We start from the raw sequence: 21,219 nt of genomic DNA on the forward strand, positions 1-21,219 counted from the left end.
GAGGAAAGGAGACAAATAGAAAGAGACTTCCAGAAGGAGCTGAAGAAGATAATGGAGGAAGAGAAGGTGAGTCACTCTGGACTTCCTCTACTCAACATGATTACCCATAATAATTCTTAATATAGCAGATGTAGGATTTCAGTATTTCAGGTTATATACGTCTTACTGAAAAGGGGAAAAGGAACCTGGTACTTTATATATGTCTAATAATATATGTAATAATTAGGGAAACAGACAACCAGAGGAAACTGTTGCCTTGCTCAAGTGCCCTTGAGAAAAATACTGCCTCCTTGCCTTTTTTTAAGAAATGTCGTGCTGTAGTGGTAGAAGGCATCCAAAGGAGCACATTATCCACTGAAATTTAAGTAAATATAACAAGATAGATTGATAGGTAACAAGTTGTCAGAGAGTAAGACACATGTGCTTTGCGAAGAAAGATATTGAAGAGAAAATCCAGAATTTAAAAAGTGTTAAATGTCATAATGTATACCATTGTCATGTTTATTTGTTGATTGTTGCCTTCTGTATCCAGCTGCATCAGAAGGAATTTGAGTTGATGGGGAAAAGAGCTCAGCAAAAACTTGAACAGGAGTTGCTGCTGCAACAGGTACAGTATGCCTGAATCCTCTAGTTGCAGTTTTCAGCAGATATTCAACCTGTAGAGATACCACTGGGTGTAGGCACTCTCCCGGGTTAATGCCTTAAATACGGACATTGACTTAGTTAACCCTTGTGTTGTCTTCCCGTCGACCATGACCTTGTTGTGCTTCCGGGTCAAAATTGAAAATGATTCATGGTCAATAAACCTAATTGAAATGACATTGTAGCTTATTTTTGAGTTAAAGAAAAGCAGAAATTATGAATTATTTTGACTAGTAGTTAATATCGGAGGATGTTGAGTGAATCACAGACTGTAGTCAGGATGCTGTTTTAAAACCATTTACAATTTTTTTCAAATGCTATGATATCAAATAAAACTCCCCAAATTCAATGGAAGTAATCATACATTTTTTACCCGCGAAGAACATTGTATGGAACCCATGCATTCATGTTATTTTTGGGCAATTTGGTTGTAAGAAACTCATATGAAAACGGGTCAAATTTGACCCGAGGACAACAAAAGGGTTAACAATCTTACATCATCGTTATTTCAACAACTGTGAGATTATGTGGAAAATCGTGGTCTCTTTTGGGGGGGGATGTTTAACTTCTCAAATCAAAAGTTCACTGACCTCAAATAAAATCTACACTTAGAGGTCTGTTAGCAATTCATATGTGGACTGTTTTATGTAGTTTCAATGAAATGGGACAACTGTCTTTGTTGTAACTGTAGTGTTTCTCTTGACCAATTAGGAACTGATCAGCAACTTACAGAGACGAGTGGAGGAAGAGAGGAGGACGAGGGAAGAGGAGCAGAGGAGGATAAAGGAGGAGGAGGACAAGAGGAAAAGAAAAGAGGAGAAAATCAAGATAGAGGCAGAGAGGAAAAGAATGGAGGAAGAGACAAGGAGGAAGAAAGAGGAAGAGAGAAAAATAGATGAGATAACACTTAAAAAAGAAGAGGAGAGGAAACATAAGGAAGAGGAAAAGAAGAGAATGGAGAGGGAGGAAAAGAGGAAGAGAGAAGAGGAAAGAATGGAGATCGATTTGGAAAAGAAGAATCTAGAGGATGGGCTGAGAATGACAAAGGAGAAAGAAGAGAGGAAAAGGGAGGAAGAGAAGAGGAAAAAGGAGAAGGAAAGAAAAGAGACAGAAGAGGCAAGGGAAAAGATGGAGAAAGAGAAGAGAAAAATGGAGGAAGAAATGAGCCTGAAGAAGGAGGAGGAGGAGAGCAAAAAGAGCAATAAAGAAAACATGAGAATACAGGAGGAGGTGAGAACTATGGAGCTTGAGGAGAGAAAGAAGCAGGATGAGATGAGGACAAATAACGAAGAGCAGGAGGCTGATGATGGAAAAAAGATGGCTCAGGAAAAGCTTAATGAAGAGATGAGGAGGAGGGGTAAAAGTAAACATGGAAATGCAGATGAAGAAATTAAATTTGTGGAGAGGAAAAAGAAGGACGGGGGAAAGATGGAGGAGAAGAGGGAGGTGAAGGAAATGGTAAGAGAACAGGAAGGGAAAAAAAGAAAACATAAAGAAGAACTTGGACCCATTGAAGAGGATGAGGAGAGGAAAACGGACTATGAAAAGAAAACAAAAGAGGAAGAACAGAAGAGGAAGCAGAGGGATGAAGTGTATTCCAGAATAAGGCTTAAAGAGGATCAGGAGGGGTGTAAAGGCTCTGATTTGTACAACAGAAAGTTGGAACACGAGAGCAAAACAAAAGAAAAGAAACAGGATGAGACGAGCAAAAGGGAGGAGGAGATAAAAAATGTGGAGGGAGAGAAGCAGCTGAAGGGAAAATTTATGGGAGAAACCAAGAAAGAGGTGCCCGAAAAAACAGAAGAAGAAATTAGACTCAAAGTAAAGGAGGGGAGCCAAAAGAGAGTGGTGCAAGACAGGGAAAAGGACGTAAGAGCAAATGAGCTGCAAGAGAAAAGAGAAAATAACAGCATGAATAAAGATGAAACAGAAAACTCCCTAGTCTCACAACTACAAGACAGCACCACCTGGACTTCCTCAAGCCCTGGTCCTTCACACAGTGAGTCTACAGTCAGGCCCACCAGTACTGAAACCGTACCACAACAACATGACCCAGAAGAGACCATCAGTCAGACCTCCATAGATAAAACTGTGGACTGCGAAAATCAAGCAGCAAGGCCTTCCCCTGTGTTTTTGCCCGTGTGCCTCCCGGTGCACACAGAGAACAAGAGGCTGTCATGGATGAAAGACTGCATCCCCTGGTCCAAACTCTCCCTCCAGAACAAGAGGAAGCAGAAAGGATCCGTTCGGAGTCGGAGGGGGCTGAGAGGCGCTGCCGAGGCCGGCAGTCTGCCACCTCTCTGCCCAGACACTTTGCTTCAGTTCACAGGCAGGAAATCCCTGCAAGTGGTAAGATGTGTATGAATGCTCAGCCATGATACAGACACCTTGACAATACCATTTGTGAAAGATGAAGTTGTTTAAAGGTCCCATGGCATGAAAATTTCACTTTATGAGGTTTTTTAACATTAATATGAGTTCCCCCAGCCTGCCTATGGTCCCCCAGTGGCTAGAAATGGTGATAGATGTAAACCGAGCCCTGGGTATCCTGCTCTGCCTTTGAGAAAATGAAAGCTCAGATGGGCCTATCTGGAAACTTCTCCTTATGAGGTCATAAGGAGCAAGGTTACCTCCCCTTTCTCTGCTTTGCCCGCCCAGAGAATTTGGCCCACTCATGAGAGAGAGAGAGACATCATGGCTTTCAAACGAGCAAAGTGGCAGTTGGTCAAGGCCACACCCCCACCCTCCACCTTGCCCCCCCTCTCTCCTCCTCAATAGCTACAGACACAGAAATGGCACATACCAAGGAAAGCTCATTGTGGGACTGGCTCTAGTGGCTGTAATTCTGCACCAAGGCTGAATTTCAGGAAAGAGACTTCAGATACAGTATTAGAGGACCACTAAGGTCTATATAAAAGAGACTTCAGATACAGTATTAGGGGACCACTAAGGTCTATATAAAAGAGACTTCAGATACAGTATTAGGGGACCACTAAGGTCTATATAAAAGAGACTTCAGATACAGTATTAGGGGACCACTAAGGTCTATATAAAAGAGACTTCAGATACAGTATTAGGGGACCACTAAGGTCTATATAAAAGAGACTTCAGATACAGTATTAGGGGACCACTAAGGTCTATATAAAAGAGACTTCAGATACAGTATTAGGGGACCACTAAGGTCTATATAAAAGAGACTTCAGATAAAGTATTAGGGGACCACTAAGGTCTATATAAAAGCATCCAAAGAGCACCATGTCATGGGACCTTTAAACACTGATATGCAAGTCTGTGGGATTTGGCCTGAAGTGCTTATACTTAGTTTTCTCAGAACTACATTTTTGGTCACTGTAAACGGTACTGACACATGGAACTCTCAACTCCCCTTTGAAACTCATCCTTTTGCGTTAGTAGACGTTCACCCACCAGAGCTATCTAGTAGCATGCAAATGAGACCTGTTATGACTTTGTATTAAAAAGACAATGTTGAATTAACCAAATGGATGCTCTGTATTAGGGCTGGGCAATATATCGATATTGTGATATGAGACTAGATATCGTCGTGGCTTTTGGATATTGTAATATTGTAATATGGCTTAAGTTTTGTCTTCTCCTGGTTTTAAAGGCTGCATTACAGCAAAGTGATCTAGATGTTCTATTATTTGCTTTTAACCAATTAATCATTATATCCATATTATTGATGATTATTTAAAAATCTAATTGTTGAGGTATTAGGTCAAGAATATCGTGATATCTGATTCTCTCCATATCGCCCAGCCCTACTCCGTATTAGCAGTGACCCTTTTCTTTTTAAAGATTATTTTTTGGGGCATTTTAGGCCTTTAATTCCACAGGACAGATGAAGACATGAAAGGGGAGAGAGAGGGGGAATGACATGCAGCAAAAGGCCGCAGGTTGGAGTCAAACCCGCGGCCGCTGCGTCGAGGAGTAAACCTCTACATATATGCGCCCGCTCTACCAACTGAGATAACCCGGCCACCTCAGTGACCCTTTTCTGACTAATGCATATTTGATATAATATATGACATATCCCTGTGCCATGTCACACATGCCAACTTTAGAAGAACCTTTATTTATTCAGGGAGGGCCATTGAGAGCAATCCCTCTTTTCCAATGACGCCCTGATTACAGCACAAATAAAAAGAAAAAGAAGATCTAAAAAATGACAATACAAATAATCAGATCATAAAAATATTCAGATCATAAAACAATACCCAAATAACAATGTGTAAAAAAATTAATGAAGGAGCAATTACAAAATGACAGTACATATAAACAATAAAATCAGATGTGAATCACTGATGTAGGCGAATAAGAGGGCTCTTAAAAACAAAAGCAGTCCCTATGTAACACATTTCCAAGCATGATCTTGAACGTCCCGATGGAAACCAGTTGTTCTCATTTGAGAGAATCCTGAAGCCAGTTCCATCTGTCAGAAGCGGGAACGTTTAAAGCACTCTTTCCTAATTTACAATTGATGCGTGGCGTGATAAGTCTAATGTGTGTCTGAGAGCGTGTCTGATATGTTGCGTTAGTAAAATTCAAGCAGCGAAGACAGATACACTATATACTTAACCGTTGGAAATCCAGAAAGCCCTTCTGAACTTTAAAGCATCTTTGCCTATCTTTCAGATGACTACAGTGACCCTGGAGGACTTGCCTGGCTGTAGCTTAACCACTCTCGCTCAGTGTACTCAACTTCAGTCCCTCACCCTCAGACGCTGTGGCCTCAAATCCCTGGAAGGCATCAACCAGATACCACAGCTCTGCTACATCGATGTACAGGTGGGTATTCAGTCAATAGATAATGAGTTCACTGTCTTAAATGCCACTTTTTCAAGGGACATTAAGTAATCCAAGATCTTTACTTACCTCTATTTTGTGCTTTTGGACAGTGCAGATCTTGGTTATTGTCAGTTACATATCATTATCTTTGTATTCTGAAAGTAAAAAAAATCATATTTTGTTCTGTCCTAAGATCTTTATTTGTTTTGTTACAGGAAAACGACATCTCATTTGTCAACTGTGAAAATATGACTAGTTTACGAGTTCTTCAACTCGGTCACAACAAGCTGACGTCCATCCATGGTTTAACTGGTGCTGAAAATTTGGATGTTCTAGACCTTTCACACAACTCCATCACCCGCATTGGTGAGAACTGGAAAAATCATGATATACCTAATGGAACATTAACTTGGATGTTTATTTTGAGTATATTTGTTGTAAAGAAACAAATAACATGCAACAGATTGTTGTCATTGTAATGTGTGATTGTGTCACACATTACAATGGTTACAAATTACATTACAAAGGTCTTTAATTTTAGTTTTGTAGCACAAGTCTGCAGTACTCCACCAGAGGGCAGCATCTCTCTTCTTTTCAGCCCTGGGCTTCATTCACTTCAACTACAATATGCATTGAAAAGTGATTTATTTACTGAAGTGAACTGGAGCCCTGAGGCTAAAGTCATAAATAGATATTGGCCAGGCAAAAGGTTAACACATTGAATTGTATATTCAGCTACTGTAACATCGTGACTCACCTCTAAAACTGAATTTTTATAGTAGAGGGCTTTTGGACGGTCTCATTTCAAATTATGTTTTTTCAGACATGCTTACACTTTCTTTAACTGCTTATATGCAGACTCACCCTGTGCTTTTTAGCCATCTAAATAAGTGTCTTCTGATTGTCCCTCTCATTCCTAGCTGGTTTGGAGTCTATGAGGAGACTGCAGAGGTTGTCATTGGATCACAACCAGCTGATCAGCACCAAAGGACTGAGGGACGTGTTCACTCTCCTGCACCTGAACTGCTCACACAACCACCTGGCAAGCGTGGAAGGTCTGGAGAACAGCGCTCTGCTCAACACACTGGACCTGAGAGCCAACAGCCTCACTGAGGTAAGAAGAAAAACTGAAAGCATTGTTCTTGGGTGTCACTGTTCAGGGTTGCAGTTTTGTGTGAGATCTTTATAGAAACTGATTTGGATGTTTGAGGGTGATGAGGAGCTTTAACTCAACAGGTTGTATTGAATTAGGCTAACATCATTCTGTTTTTGATCTGGTAGTGATGTAAATAATTTGTATTTAGGGATGTAGGGATTTTCCATAGAAAATCAGCATAAAAAGCCAATAAAAAAAAAAAGTATATGCAGAAAACAAAAGATGAAAAACCTTTGCTTTCTGCATATAACTAGACGCAGATGCAGAGAGAAAAATATAACACAATATTTCCTTTATTGGTTTTAAAATCACAAACCCCACATTAGAATTCTGACAGGGATCGGTGTGTAGTGCTAGTCAAAATGATAAAAACCATCTGATTTGTGTGTGTCAAACCTTCAAAATAAAATCTCGACTCCTGAGAGGAAGCAAATTTGGGGGCTCACATTATCACCTTAAACAGATCATGGTTGAACAGATTATCTTGTCAAAACCACAGGCTGGGGAAATCAAAATTTCCCTTTGACTACAACTTAATGTCATGGCCTCATATGGAATATTTTCAAAGTTTACCCCATCTGTGAAAAAAAAAACTAAACAAAAATCTAAAATTCAAAAATATATTGAAAATCTGTCACATGTCTGTCTGTAACCCTGAACAGGATTAAGGGTTTAAATGGATGGATCAACTGAAGGTACATAATATTTTCCTTCAGTCCAACAAAATTGCCCATTGAACTAAAAAAGGATGCAACGTAACAAGCTCAGTGTAAGTGATCTGAAAGTGGTGGTGCTCAGTGTAATATTTTACGAAAAACGGGGATGGCACACTCCATTTTCCCACATACGATACACTAACCGAACACTTCTATTTGCAGACAGCAAAGATGAACTTCGACCTGAAAGTAAAGCATGAAGCGCATTCTTGAATTCATCAGTCGCATAGGCTTTATTTGAACTAAAAGAGAGATGCAAGAGAGTCCGAATGCCCAATACCAGGGCCCTGCCACTGGCTTACCTTAATGAAAGGTACTGATTGATGTTATAAGTTACATTACAGTTACATTAGTTCAAATATCTTCCGTGACAATGCTCCATAAGCAACAATTGGAGAGAGAATATCCAATCACCTACCTTCACTGGTAATTACTTGATCAGGCGATCAAGTTGAGAAAAAGAAAAGCAGGCAAAGTAATGGTACATACAAACAATAGTTATAAGCATGATCATTTATATACCTTCAAGAGTTTCTTTTTTTGTGATCAAATGTTTTATTTTAATTTTTTTCTTACAGAGAGCAAGAAAAACACACACATGCAATATACAGATGCATATATATATATATATATATATATATATATATATATATATATATATATTAGTTGACCTCAAGACCTCAGGATAAGTTATAGCAAAATAGCATCATACATTACTTGCATCAAGCATAGACAGAAAACAAACAACATCCTCATTTCACTAGCTCCTTTATCTTATCATAAGCACCAGCCCACTGTGAAATAGTTCTCTCACTCGCGCCATGCATTCTAGCCACTGAAAGCTCTATGGTGATTACATCACCTTTAGTATTTTCTAAAACACCCCTTAGGTCGCAGCTGAGCTTAACTTGCGGCCGACACTGATGACTGTAAACACAGCAGGACTAAAACAACTGACGTTGATGGACGGGGTCATTTAGGCATCGCTGGACCAGCAGCAGCAGCAGCAGCAACAACAGAAAGTTAGTCTAACCCCAAAGTGTGACCAGTGGTAACTGACAACTTCACCCAGTTTTTTTTCCCCATCAGCCCCCCAGTCTGAACAACCAGGTCCTCCTCAGAGAGCTGCATCTAGACGACAACAGCATCTCCTTCCTGCAGGGCCTCACTGCTTGCTGGCTCCCTCTCATGCAACATCTCTCTGTGGCCCAAAACCGGTATATTCCTCCAGTCATACTTGATATCTGTCTTTGAATTATGTCTGTATGTGATAGTAGCACATTTTTCGATTTTGTTTTTATAATTTGATATCAAAAATGAAAAGTGAAAGCTGTTAAACTGTGTTTAACAGCAGTATAATGTTAATTTATAGTGTATTGACGCTTTCAAAAGGGGTTATAATTTGTCTCTGTGTGTCCTAGAATTACCCAGCTGCCCTCCATGACTGATTCTGTGTCCCTTGCGAATCTGGATCTTCGATTTAACTGCATGTCAGGTAACAGGCTGTCTTGATTAATCACACTATATAAATCCCATTTTCTCATCATAAAAGCTTTACTTTATCTTTCCCAATCCCTTACTCCCACTCAGCCACAGATTGATTTTACTTAACAAAAGAATTTACAATAGCTATAAATTGACAAACCTTTGGGCATAAACACTTTGCATGACAATGCTGCGTTAATATTGGCTCTATGCTCTGCTGTCCAAGTACAGTATATGACTCCATGGAAAAAAAGATGCATAAGTTCTGAAACACATCTCTGTTTATTTCGTTCAGTCGATGTAGTGCTGCATAACTAGATGAGACACTAATGCGAGGGAAGAATAGAAGGAAAATTAGACACTGACAAGGCAAAGATGTTTTTCCACCTCTCTCTCAGAGCTCCAGAACGTGTGTTACAGTCTGGAGGGATGTCCATCCCTGCGAGAGGTCCACCTCACAGGGAATCCTCTTCAGCAGGAGAGTGGCTGGAGGTAAGGCGAGGGCTGGATGGAGGAGTTAGGCTACTGTTTTTTTATGATCTAAAACAGAGATCTTCAACAAGGGGGTCTTCAGAGTTAGTGCAGGGGGGCGCCAAATTATGTAAAAAATAATTTTCTTTTTTCAAAAATTAAAATAAGTCTGAAAATATACATTAATATAAATGCAACATTTTAATAGCAAAGATAAATTTGCCTATTTGTAAAAACAAAACATTTTAATAAAAAAAAAAAAACATATACACATTGAAGATAAGCTTACTATAGGTAACTGTGGCAGCCATACAGTTAAGCTTAAGTTGTCACTGTGCCTTCCGGATGTATGTATGTATTTTAACATTAAAACATGATGCATAAATCATTTCTTTTCATCCATTCTGCCCAGTTTAATGTGCAACTCAATTGTATACAATATATGCGGTAGGTGGTCCCTACTCAGTTTCTCTTTTAGCTAAGGGGTCCCTGGCATAAAAGACCCCTGATCTAAGGTCATTGTTTTCTAATGTGGATGCTTGTAAGACGCATCAGGCAGTGCTACTGTGCAGTGCTACTAAGTTGATTTTAATGTGCCCTGTACTCTCTAATCTTCTGGATGCTTGTTCTGTTCACCTCTAACTTTAGCGCCTTCTCCTCTGCAGTACCTGCCACACAGACAACATAGTGTAATTAGAAATTTCCGCCGTTCTTTCCGGAAATTCTTTGGACAAAAGGTTGAGTTACAATTTCCTTTGCTCTGAAATATCACTCGCCGGGACGACCGTTCAAAGGAACATACCAGTGAAAATCTATAGCTGTGTTCGAAACCGCTCCCTCATTCACTCACTCACTATTCCCTTTATAGTGTTTAATAAATAGTGAACTATATATGGAACGACGATATGAGATTTTGGACACTCACTGAAAACACATTGTTGCGTGACTTGTGTCAGGAGATGCGCCCGTTGTTTGTGTGACGGAGGCGGACGCAATCATCATGTAAACAAACCAAAACTAAAATAATTTAGTCCCTGAAACAAAGTGAGCACACAGGAGGAGAATAAAAGGTTGTTTATATGTTGCATGTTACATTTCCGCTGTTTAGACACGAAAGTCCGCTCCAGTTTTCCTTTTCAGTTTTCGCGGTGATTTCTGCTTCTTCTTCTCCTTTGGGAAAACACGGCCACGTTGCATTGTGGTATACGGGAGTAAAATGTAGGGTACATCGTATGTACAATCAAATCAGCTGTGCATTGTGGGTATTTTACAGTGGATTATATAGTGATTGAAATTAACCACGGAGAATTCGAACACCACTACAAAAAGGCAAACACACTATGTAGTGCACTATTAGTGCTATTAGACGGGACGGTTTAGAACACAGCTTATTTCTTTATCAGAAATTTCGGTCTACTGGCTCAGATAGTCTAAACATTCCAGCAGAACACAGGCCTTCCTGTCCACTTCCCAGGATTAGCACTGTGATCCGCGTCCGCTATTAGATTACTGCGACGTGCCACCGACATCTGTGCTTACGTACGCCACACTAAGTGCTCGTAATTCCCAAAATATTGGTACAACAGAAAAATTCTCATTTCAGTGTCAATTTGCTCATTCACTTATCATGCCTAAATATTTTTCCCGAGTTAAGACAGTTGCAGTGAGTTTATATAAAAAATATGCAAGACCGCTCATATTCTTAATGCGTCATGAGCAATGATGTCAATTGTTACAGGTTCGCAAAGTTGTTTGGCTCCTCAAAGCTACTCACACCCATTTAGTAACACCAAAATATGAAAACCTATACTTCTCTTGCCCCTTTCAAATAGCCCTGAATGTTTCAGAAAAATTATCTATTTATTTATCTTTTCAGAGAAATTATTTTATGATGTCTTAACTGCGAAGAGTTGAATGTCAGTTGCACACGTAAAACATTCCTCCTTTTGTACCACTGGCCAGTTGGTTTAATAATGTGGACATTTTGAATATAACATTTCCGTTTTTTAATTTGTAGTGTTTCTTGCTTAGTGGGTTATTCACTGTCCAAAAGACATCCTAAAAACATGGGTTTCTTGTGAACGTTTTTCCCGTCGCAAGCCTTAACTGAAACATTACCTTAATATTTCCTTGAACTTTACCTAACCTCCAGTGCCAACAGTGGAATTAACCCTCTGTATTTCCACACTCATGCCCTGGCCCTTTCATCCAGAGCCAGTGATAACACTGGCTAAATTAAAGCAGCAAAAGGCAAGCGCTAAGAATTACACTCCCTGTAGGCAGCCCCTGATCCAGGAGACCTGGAAGAAGAAAATATTGGGCCTGATTAATCAGGGCCACTTTAAGAGCATGTGGTTTGGAGGAAGTCTTCACTAAATGAAATACGGACTTGTGCCCGTACGGGCTGGAGTAGGAGGATAAAGGAATGTGAGCCAAGAACAGCGTTTCCCTCAGAAAGGAGGAGGAAATTTATATTAATTTAGGGAACGTTCAGGTTGAAGTCCAAGTATAGTCACTGTAGATATAGCTGTAAGGAGAGAAATAGATTCATCTAAATTGTGAAGCTCCTACTTTCTTTAAAATGAAATATAATTTAAATTTATTATTTCAGTCTTTACAAATACACACATTGCTCCAACAGAAAAATGCTTCATGCTTCAAAAAGACAATGAGACTGCATGTAGTGCAGAGGTTATCACAGTACAGAGGGAGGTGTCTTTCTGAAACCAGCAAAACTCCCCAGTTAATGAGAATCAGCCATTGTAAACATCCATAACTGATGGCATCCAATTATTTTTACATAGGTCTATTTTGCATTCTCCCAAGTGTGTCCAAATGGCGTCCATTCCTTAATTGAATTACATTACATTGCCCACCTCAATGAGCTCATGTAACCGTCAAAATGTCCTATTTGGGTTTGGAGCTTCATTTGAAGACAGCCAGCCAGATAACATGCCCGAAGGGTTGAAATCTAATCTGGATCTGTTTCGGAGAGACCAAGTGGGCCACATCAAAACCATATCCCTCTGACAGTACACAGATCCCGTGCTTTGTGGTCACGTCTTTGTCTCAGGGTGGCAGTAGGGACCTCCGATCAGAATACAGTATGAACCCTTTATACGGGGTCAAATTGTTTGCAAGAAAAGGGTTCATGATCTATACCTGAATCAGAATAAACCACCTGAGGCACCATCGTTAGCTTTTTTTCTGACTGGAATACTTTGCTCTCTGCTTCATCTTTATTAGTTGTGAGGTCAGTAGGTACATCAACTGGATTATAACAGTAAAATGGAGCTGTGTTTTAAAGAATCCAGTAGGATCTGCTATTTAAAAAATCTATAGCCATGGATTTTTTAAAAACATCTTGAGATATCCATGTAAGAGTATGAAATGCTCAAATTTTCACAAAAACACACATTGTGAGCTGGTGAAATTAAAGGTTTACCCTCAGCACATGTTTTATCCTCCTCTGGTGACATAGTAGACATGATTTAAGAGCATATGGTGCTCTTGGAATCAATTTTGAAAAACCCAGTTCTTCAAAATGTTTTAAAAAAAAACAGACTTTGTAGCCTGAAGGCTTGCATTTTTTACGGGTTTTATTGTTGCTGTTCCCAAGTGTCCTGTAGAGTTTCTAGCTCCACATTTTCCCACTGAACACAGACCACATTTGGCCTCCACTAGTAGATGCTCTGAGTCTGTTTCTCTGGCAGATAGTTGGGATTCCTCTGCTTGTACATCCTTAGCCTCAGGCAGCAGTTACCGCTCCCCCAGACTCACAGTCACTCAGGGCTCCCCCCCAAGTTTGTAGGCTGATACTACCTAACATATGCCCTGGTTAGAGTTCTTATCTAAAGTGCCTGCGTAACTACACTGTGAGAAAACAATATAGTTAAGTTGACAATTACATTACCTGTCTTAAAATGTAATCACTGTAAATAGATTAGTCCAGAACACAAAATGTACAGTGAACTCAGCATAGAGAACAGCATGTACTATGAGTGGCCTCAGTGGGACCTGAAACAGTCTTCTCAAACTCTTAGTTGTCAAACTAAACAGAGAATGGCTGCTTTAACCCTTCAGTATTACAGATACCTTTTTACCAATTGAGATATACAGATAGAACTATGGTTTTACAAGTATACCCCTTGGTAAAAGCTCTTTGTCTTATTTTTTTTCTCGTCGACAGAAGCTCTCTCTCTAACTTGAGCATCATTTTGAAAATCCTCAGCGGAAATCTCAGCATTTTTTTTTTTAGTTCTATTCAAACCACAATCAAAAGCCTTCATCGTCTTTGAATACTTTATTGTTTATACCAACTGTAGGACTCACCAAAGTGTTTGTATTCACTGCAGTGGTCAAAGAGGGCTTTCAAAATGCTGTACTATAATGTAGAACAATAGCAGCAATAGTATAGGTATTTAAAAAGACTGAAATGTGATGTGAATGTGTCTGCTAAGAAGGTCTTAGTAGATAAAAAATAGAAATATAATACTTTATTACTATACTTTTGTCATCTAAATTTTCAAATAAATGCAGTGTTGTTGTTCAGTGCTGCTGCCAATATTATAGCTGATATCATGGTTTTATTTTGTATTATATGTATTCTATTCTATTGTATATTCTATCTCCACATTGGTTGTTTGTTGTTTAAATACAATACTCCTTAAAGAAATATCCCCAAAACTGTTTTCCATTTAAGTACGCTGCTTATACTATTAGACGTTTTATTGATATTACAGGAACTAAAAAATAACTGTAACTAAAAAAATAACAGTAACTAAAAAATGAAGGCCATTAAAAGGTGGCCTTAATGACCCTTGATATTTTATCCAGCTTGCTCTCCTTTTAAGATCCACTCTGCAGAAAGCAGTGCCTGGGCTGAGGGCCATCGATGACCAGGACACAGACTCTTTTCTACCGCCCCGTGCTGTTCAACAGGTCAGCTTGGCTCCGGGCAGCTTCCTAGCGTTCTGCCAGGCTCAGCTTCAGCAGACTGGTGATTTACAGCAGCAGCACAGCAGGGAGCTCAGGTAAGAGACTGACTGCTTGTGTGGATGGACTGTCAGTGCGCTGTGCGGTTAAACCTTTCTAGAGCTGTCACTAACTCATCAAGTACAAAGAAAATCTGTAATCGGAGGTGCTTATCGATAACCACATTTTATCATGATCATTTTCTCTAATACTGGCACCAGGGATGTTCAGAGAGTTTCCGCTTAGTTATATAATAATAAAGGCACACAAGTTAGTGGAGTGGTAAATGAGACTGACTACTACTCGATTATTATCCGTGTGCATGGGTTCAAATCCCATCCTTGTCAAACAGAGTGCCATGTTCTGCTAAAGCTACATGTCAGCAATATAACTGACTGCAATCAAATTGTAGTTCTATAATAATAATAACTTTATTCGCATAGCACCTTTAAAAACAAATTTTACAAAGTGCTTTGACAGACAAGCAAGGCAGATGAGGTCAGTAAAAATAACAGGCAGCCTAACAGTAGGGCCGACATCACAAACTGATCCTGCGAGCCTTATGTCCTCGGGCAGATTGTTCCAAAGTCGAGGGGCCCTGATGGCAAAAGCACGGTCACCCTTAGTTTTCAGCCTTGACTCTGGAACAGCTAAAAGGGCCCTGCCCGAGGATCTAAGGCTACGAACTGGCTCATATGGGGACAACATCTCTGCTTTGTACTGTAGCTAGGAGCCAGACTCATACAGGCTTTAAAAGTGATTAGGAAAATCTTAAAATCAATTCTAAAACAAACAGGGAGCGAATGGAGACACGCCAGGATTGGGGTAATATGAGTGTCTGTTAAAACCAATGAGAAGCCTAGCTTCTGCGTTTTGAACCAATTGGAGGCGAGAGAGTGACCTTTGGCTGATGCTGGAGAGGAAGGAGTTACAATAGTCGAGTCTGGAGATGATAAATACACAGAGGTGTCAAAAGTATTCACATTCATTACTCAAGTAGAAGTATAGATACTAGGGTTTGAAAAGACTTTTGTAGAAGTTGAAGTATCAACTCAAGCTTTTTACTTAAGTAAAAGTGTAAAAGTACTGGTTTCAAAACTACTTAAAGTATAAAAGTAAAAGTAATGTAAGGCAGAGATCTTCAACAGGGGGTCCTCAGAGTCATTGCAGGGGGGCCTCCGAATTATTGTACATTTTTGAGTCTTTAAAAAAAATAAAAAATAAAATTCCTTAACATAATTCCAACATATTATTAGCAAATATAAATTCCCACTGATGATAGGCTTACTGGCCTATAGGTAAGGTAGTCACTAAGATATCAGCCCACAGATACAGTTAATCCTAGATTTACTGTGCCACATACAGTATGTCACATACAGTATGTAACATTAAAATATGATTTATAAAATCATGCCAACAATTATTATTTTAATAGCTTATGAAAAAGGTATGTAAGAAGGCTTTAGGTTACCCTAACAGTTATTGTAGGCCCAGTTTAATATGCAACTTAATTTCATACAATATGTAGGGGGTCCCTGCTACATCTCACTTTAAGTTAAGGGATCCTTGGCTTGAAAAACGTTCAAGACCCCTGATCAAGTGGGGGAAATACCATTAAGGACAACAGCTTAACTCTAAAACGCGGGGACAAAATCATATGACTATAATAATGTTACAGTATATTAAAATAATACCTGCAAACTCAGAAGGGCTGAAAAAGGTGACACGTAGGCTACATCTCTTCTGTGTTTTTCAGACAACGGCAGCTACAGTCTGGTGTCAGACTCCTCTCCAGTGAAATATAGACACACTTCTCAGCATTTTATCATGTTTACTCCATCTTCTAGCTAACGCTAGGCTAACCTGCTTCCAACTGTAGTGTTGACTAGCGTCCCGTGCGGCGATGTTCAGTTCCCTCTAACGTCCGTTTTCGGAGCATCGCGCAGGCACCTAAGGCACCGAAATCCGTGTTGCTATTCGGTCCGGTAGATAACGGTCGTTAAGGCACCGGTGGCGTATTAGCACCGGGTCTGTACAGGTGTTATGGATCGCGTACAAACCAATAGGGTGTCGGAATAGCTATGTTTATACTTATCATCCAACCAGAATCAAATTCACTCTCTCCGGATGGAGCGATTTGGATAGGTTTTTTGTGTGTGTGTTTTTTTGAACGATGACTGACGAGCTGGAATGAAAACAAGCCGAACTGAAATATGAGTAACGAGGCTATTTTTAAAATGTAGGGAGTAGAAAGTACAGATAATTGCGTGAAAATGTAAGGAGTAGAAGTAAAAAGTATGCTGTAAAATAATTACTCCAGTAAAGTATAGATACCCAAAATTTCTACTTAAGTAAGGTAACAAAGTATTTGTACTTCGTTACTTGACACCTCTGTAAATACATGAATTAGTTTTTCCAGGTCAGAGTGGGAGAGCATGGATTTTATTCTGGAGATGGTTCGTAATTGAAGGAAAAAGGACTGGACGACCTTCTTGATGTGGGGATAGAATGTTAAATTTGAGTCAAATAAAACTCCCAAATTTCTGGCGGTTTGCTTCATATTGGCAGACAGGGGACCAAGGTTACTCTCAATGAGACTTGCAGGATTTGGGGGATTGAACAGTATGATTTCTGATTTTGAGTTATTGAGTTGAAGAAAGTTTTGTGACATCCAACAGTTAACATCATTAAGACAGTTTAAAACAGCAGCTAGGCTTTCTGGGTCGTCCGGTCTCAAAGGAAGGTATATCTGTGTGTCATCCACGTAACAGTGAAAAGAGACGTTGTGACGCTGGAGGATATGGCCTAGCTGAAGCATGTAGATTGAAAATAAAATTGGGCCTAAAGTCGAACCCTGCGCTACACCACAGGTAATGTTTGCTGTAGATGATGAGTAATCACCTATGGAGACCGATTAGGTTCTTTCTAAAAGGTACGAATAAAACCAGCTTAGTGCAGTATCCTTGATGCGATTGGTTATGGCAGATCCAAAGTGGCTCTGGGCAGATCCAATAGTTTTAAACTTCAACAGAGTACCTGCCTTTAAGGAAGTTAACACTGGTCAATGGAGAGTGGCCAGACTCTCTGTACAAATGAAATGTATGAGAGTCTGGTAGGACCAGGCTAAGGAAATTAAAATAGTATGGTCTACTGTATTGAAGGCTGCACTTAGGTCTAAAAGAATTAAAATTGATAAATATAACAGTCTTACATCATCTGTGTTGGTAAATTGAAATGTCTAGAGGACTGATTTCTGCTTGGAAGCAGCTAATGGGAAGGGAGGAGGGAATTGCTCAGCTCATATTTGTTCATTCAAATTTGGCTTTGAGGTGTCCAAAAAAAAAAAAAAAAAAGGTTAATGTACTGTACTGTTGTTCCAGTGTCACGGAAACATGCTCTTTCCCACTTTTTAAGAATTTAATGATTCCACATCATATTAATAATTTCTTTTTTTTTTAACTTTTTTTTTTTAGATTATTTTGTGGGCATTTTAGGCCTTTATTTATAGAGGACAGCTGAAGACATAAAGGGGAGGAGAGAGGGGGAATGACATGCAGCAAAGGCGCAGCGGCCGCAGGTTCGACTCCGACCTGCGGCCACTGCGTCGAAGAGTACACCTCTATACATGGGCGAGCTGCTGAGGTGTAGGGCAGCCTGGGGTGAGCTGCCCAGGCACCTAACATCACATTATTATTATTATTATTATATATATATATATATATATATATATATTACTTTTAAGGAAAAGAGAGTAAAAAGAACTAAAAGGTGAAACCCTAAAGGGATTATAACACACTTGAAAAGAAAGAAAATAGAATCAAATGGCAAACCAGAGTAAAACAAATTAGGATAAGACTATATAAATTACTGCAAACCTATCTACAAGAGGCCGTACTACACATTTCATCTTGTGCTGATCAGCCTGTCAGACAGACAGACATGAAGCAGTCAGGAATGTTAGCTATCCTCTTGTTATGTCTGATACATAGGGCGTAGTGAGCCTAAAGACAACGTCTATCTATTTTCACAAGTCCTTCGATGTCACTGGCCTCTGCACACATTGACGCTCCTCTGCGAGACGGACCACCAACACTTAAAACAGTGGTCAACTTTCTGCTTGTCTTCATGACCCTTCCAAATTACACAGCACAAAAGATGAAACGTGGCTGTGGCTACCCATGCGGGTCACACCGAGGACTCCTATGGCTTGGGGGGGTAGCATGGTGCTCTCTTTGCTTCACCCCTCACTGTTTGCCCTCTTACCCCCCTGGCCTCTGGACAATGAGCCATTCTGCGGGCTTTGCAAGGACCAACACAGCCATTTAACCCCTGGCCTGACCTTGTGTCTGACTCAGGTTTAGAAGAGGTGAGAAGAGTGCCACACGTCGGTCCACTGACGACGTAAGGTGGGGAACCATGGGGTTTATCAGGGGTATGGTTTCACAACTGTTCTCTACAGGGTGTAGAGTGGAGGCTGAATCATCTGTTCCTTACAAAATGCCTCTATTTCATACCTACAATGTGCTTCTTATGGATTTTGGTGAGCAACTTAAATCTTTCTTTTTTTTTTGTGGAAAATAAATCTTGCTGCTTCTTACTACTTCTTCCCCTGGCTATGTTCTGTGTTCTCGTTGCATTTTTCCCTTGTTACCAAACACCTAAAATGTCTCTCAGAGACAAGCTGAAGGGTTAATGCAGTAGAATAGAATACATTTTTTAGGTTCTCTTCAATATCACAGAGACAGTGCATATGGCCATGGTTTAGAGACACAAGAATAATTCAATTTAAGCTGGATTTTTTTCATAAATGTTGGATATGTCAGATGCGGTACACACCCACCCCAACCTCCCCGCCCTTACTTTCCACCTTGCTATAGGGCGCCCACTGAACATTGACACGGCATGTAATTTGTGTGCTGCAAATCAATTCAATATGAATGTACTCCTTAGGAAAACTGGGCTGCTTTAAGGATAGTTTTAATTCTTTTCATGTCTATCTTAAAACAATACTCACATGCTCACATGATTACAATGTAAGAGATCGGGATCAAAGTTCAAAGGCCCTGTGCTGTGTAACGATGCATTTCAAAGTTCAGCTGAAACTAATATGTGACTCAGCAGTCTGAGTCAAAAATATCGAGTCAGTGAGTAAGCTACGATCTTGCATATTTTTGCGTTTTTCGTCTATCCTGAGGTTGATATAAACTGCATCTGTATAGCTACTGCTGTAGAAGCAGATCCAATCTGCAATAAATGACACACTAAATACATAATACTTTGGCACAGGCTTTGTCTTGACCTTTGCTGCTCTTCAGTTTCTTGCAGCAGTTATTGCAGCTATGACTTCTGCTGGGAGCATCGATATGACACAGCCACAGCAAATGTCTCCAAATGTCCTGAAATATAATTGAACAATGGGGATTTTTGTGTTGTCTTTGTGTCTTGTAGTAATTACCTCCCTGTCAAAAACATTTTTATATTGCAGCTTTTGCGTTACAAAACGTGTTTTTGATCATTCCTGCTCTCTTATATCAGTGGTATACATGTTGATGGTGACCCTGGAGTGAACCAGCAGGTACGGGGGTGACGGGGTCAGTGGGGTCACAATCCTTTTGGACCTCCCGACTGCCCTCTCACTTGTCCCACTGAGAACGAAGAGCTAGGTCTTTGTAGCGAAGAAGCTCTACTACCTAAGGCTACTGGCTCTCCAGACTGGCTGGGCACTGAAGCGCCTCTGCCCCCTCAGGGTTGAAGACAGGGAGGGGAGCAGAGCCAAGCACTGCTAATAGATTAATTAAGTTTCCATTGAGGTGGCTTTGTAGTCAGTTTATCCCCTCAATGAAAGAGACATTATATGGTATTAGGGCGCACACAGAGCAGACAGGCACCTCTCTCTCTCTCTCTCTCTCTCTCTCTCTCAGACACCCACACATTTAATACTATATACTAATACTATGTCATAACAGTATGCTCCAAACTAAATTACTCTCAGCATCATGTGTTTTTTGAATGTTTATATTCATAAGCAAATATAATGCCAGTGTGGTTTCTTGACCATAGCTAGGACTTTCTTTAAAATGTGGAAATACAGTGTATGTTTTAGAAAACCCAACATTTTTCTTAGTACTGTAGGTAGGGTTATTACATCTGAACTGTACAGAATCCACCTCACACAGGTTGTGACTAGTCCGTCTCCCAGAACAAATGGTCCACAGATCTTAGACGATTTACTAATATTATTGCTCTTCCTGATGAATTTGCCAGTGTCAAACTAATCGCATCACGACAGAAATCAAGTCAAAATCTAATTAAAACGAACATGCACATCCTTAGCTTTAAAACTGGAAAATTGCTGCTCCTACTGTTATGTTTATGCAGTATTGGTAAAATCATCACGTTTATTACACTAAGGTTTAATCAGTGCTACCATTGTAAAGACATTCTGAAAAGAGCAAGCATCCAGACCTTAAACAATGGGTTTTTGTGTTCATTTGTTCACAGTAATGCCTCATCTTCCCTGGATGCTGTAAAGACCTCCTGCCGACACTTCGCTGAGGCTCTGCAGCTGGCTATGGACCAGAGATTTGCCCATGAATATGGTGACACCACTGTGGCTACCAAACACAGGGCTGCAAGCCAACCAAAACCTGAGGAAAGACTTGGACACATGGACAGCACCAATGCTGAGAAGTGTACTAAGTGCCCAGAAATGGAGTCCACTGAAAAAGTCCAACCAGTTCTTTCAAACAAGGACAATATCAGATACAAATACTGGACTTTTGAGGAGAAGTTAGCTGCAGAGAGTCGGCATTACTCATTTGAGACTGTTGCAAGAGGTCCAAAGACAGAGCCAACAATTTGCAGAGCTTACTCTGGCAGTGTTCACTCCTCTGCAACAAAGGGAAAACCAACTTCTTCCAATAACAAAATGGCACCTGTGTCCAACCATCAAGACCTGGACCTCCAAAA

General features: G+C 40.1%; 1 protein-coding gene across 1 annotated transcript in view; it reads left to right on the forward strand.

Moving 5' to 3' along the window:
• Window positions 1-1,763: 1,763 nt before the first annotated feature.
• Window positions 1,764-21,219, forward strand: part of lrriq1 (leucine-rich repeats and IQ motif containing 1) — a 43,784-nt gene continuing 24,328 nt past the window's right edge. Inside the window, exons 1-9 of the mRNA XM_028584161.1 lie at window positions 1,764-2,991; window positions 5,296-5,448; window positions 5,664-5,814; window positions 6,369-6,562; window positions 8,410-8,537; window positions 8,742-8,815; window positions 9,204-9,297; window positions 14,130-14,309; window positions 20,752-21,219. Of these exons, the coding sequence (XP_028439962.1) occupies window positions 1,771-2,991; window positions 5,296-5,448; window positions 5,664-5,814; window positions 6,369-6,562; window positions 8,410-8,537; window positions 8,742-8,815; window positions 9,204-9,297; window positions 14,130-14,309; window positions 20,752-21,219 (2,663 nt within the window). The 5' untranslated portion in view covers window positions 1,764-1,770. The remainder of the gene's footprint in view (window positions 2,992-5,295; window positions 5,449-5,663; window positions 5,815-6,368; window positions 6,563-8,409; window positions 8,538-8,741; window positions 8,816-9,203; window positions 9,298-14,129; window positions 14,310-20,751) is intronic.

The sequence above is a fragment of the Perca flavescens genome, chromosome 8 (genome assembly GCF_004354835.1).
Source record: "Perca flavescens isolate YP-PL-M2 chromosome 8, PFLA_1.0, whole genome shotgun sequence".
NCBI classification, from domain to species: Eukaryota; Metazoa; Chordata; class Actinopteri; order Perciformes; family Percidae; genus Perca; species Perca flavescens.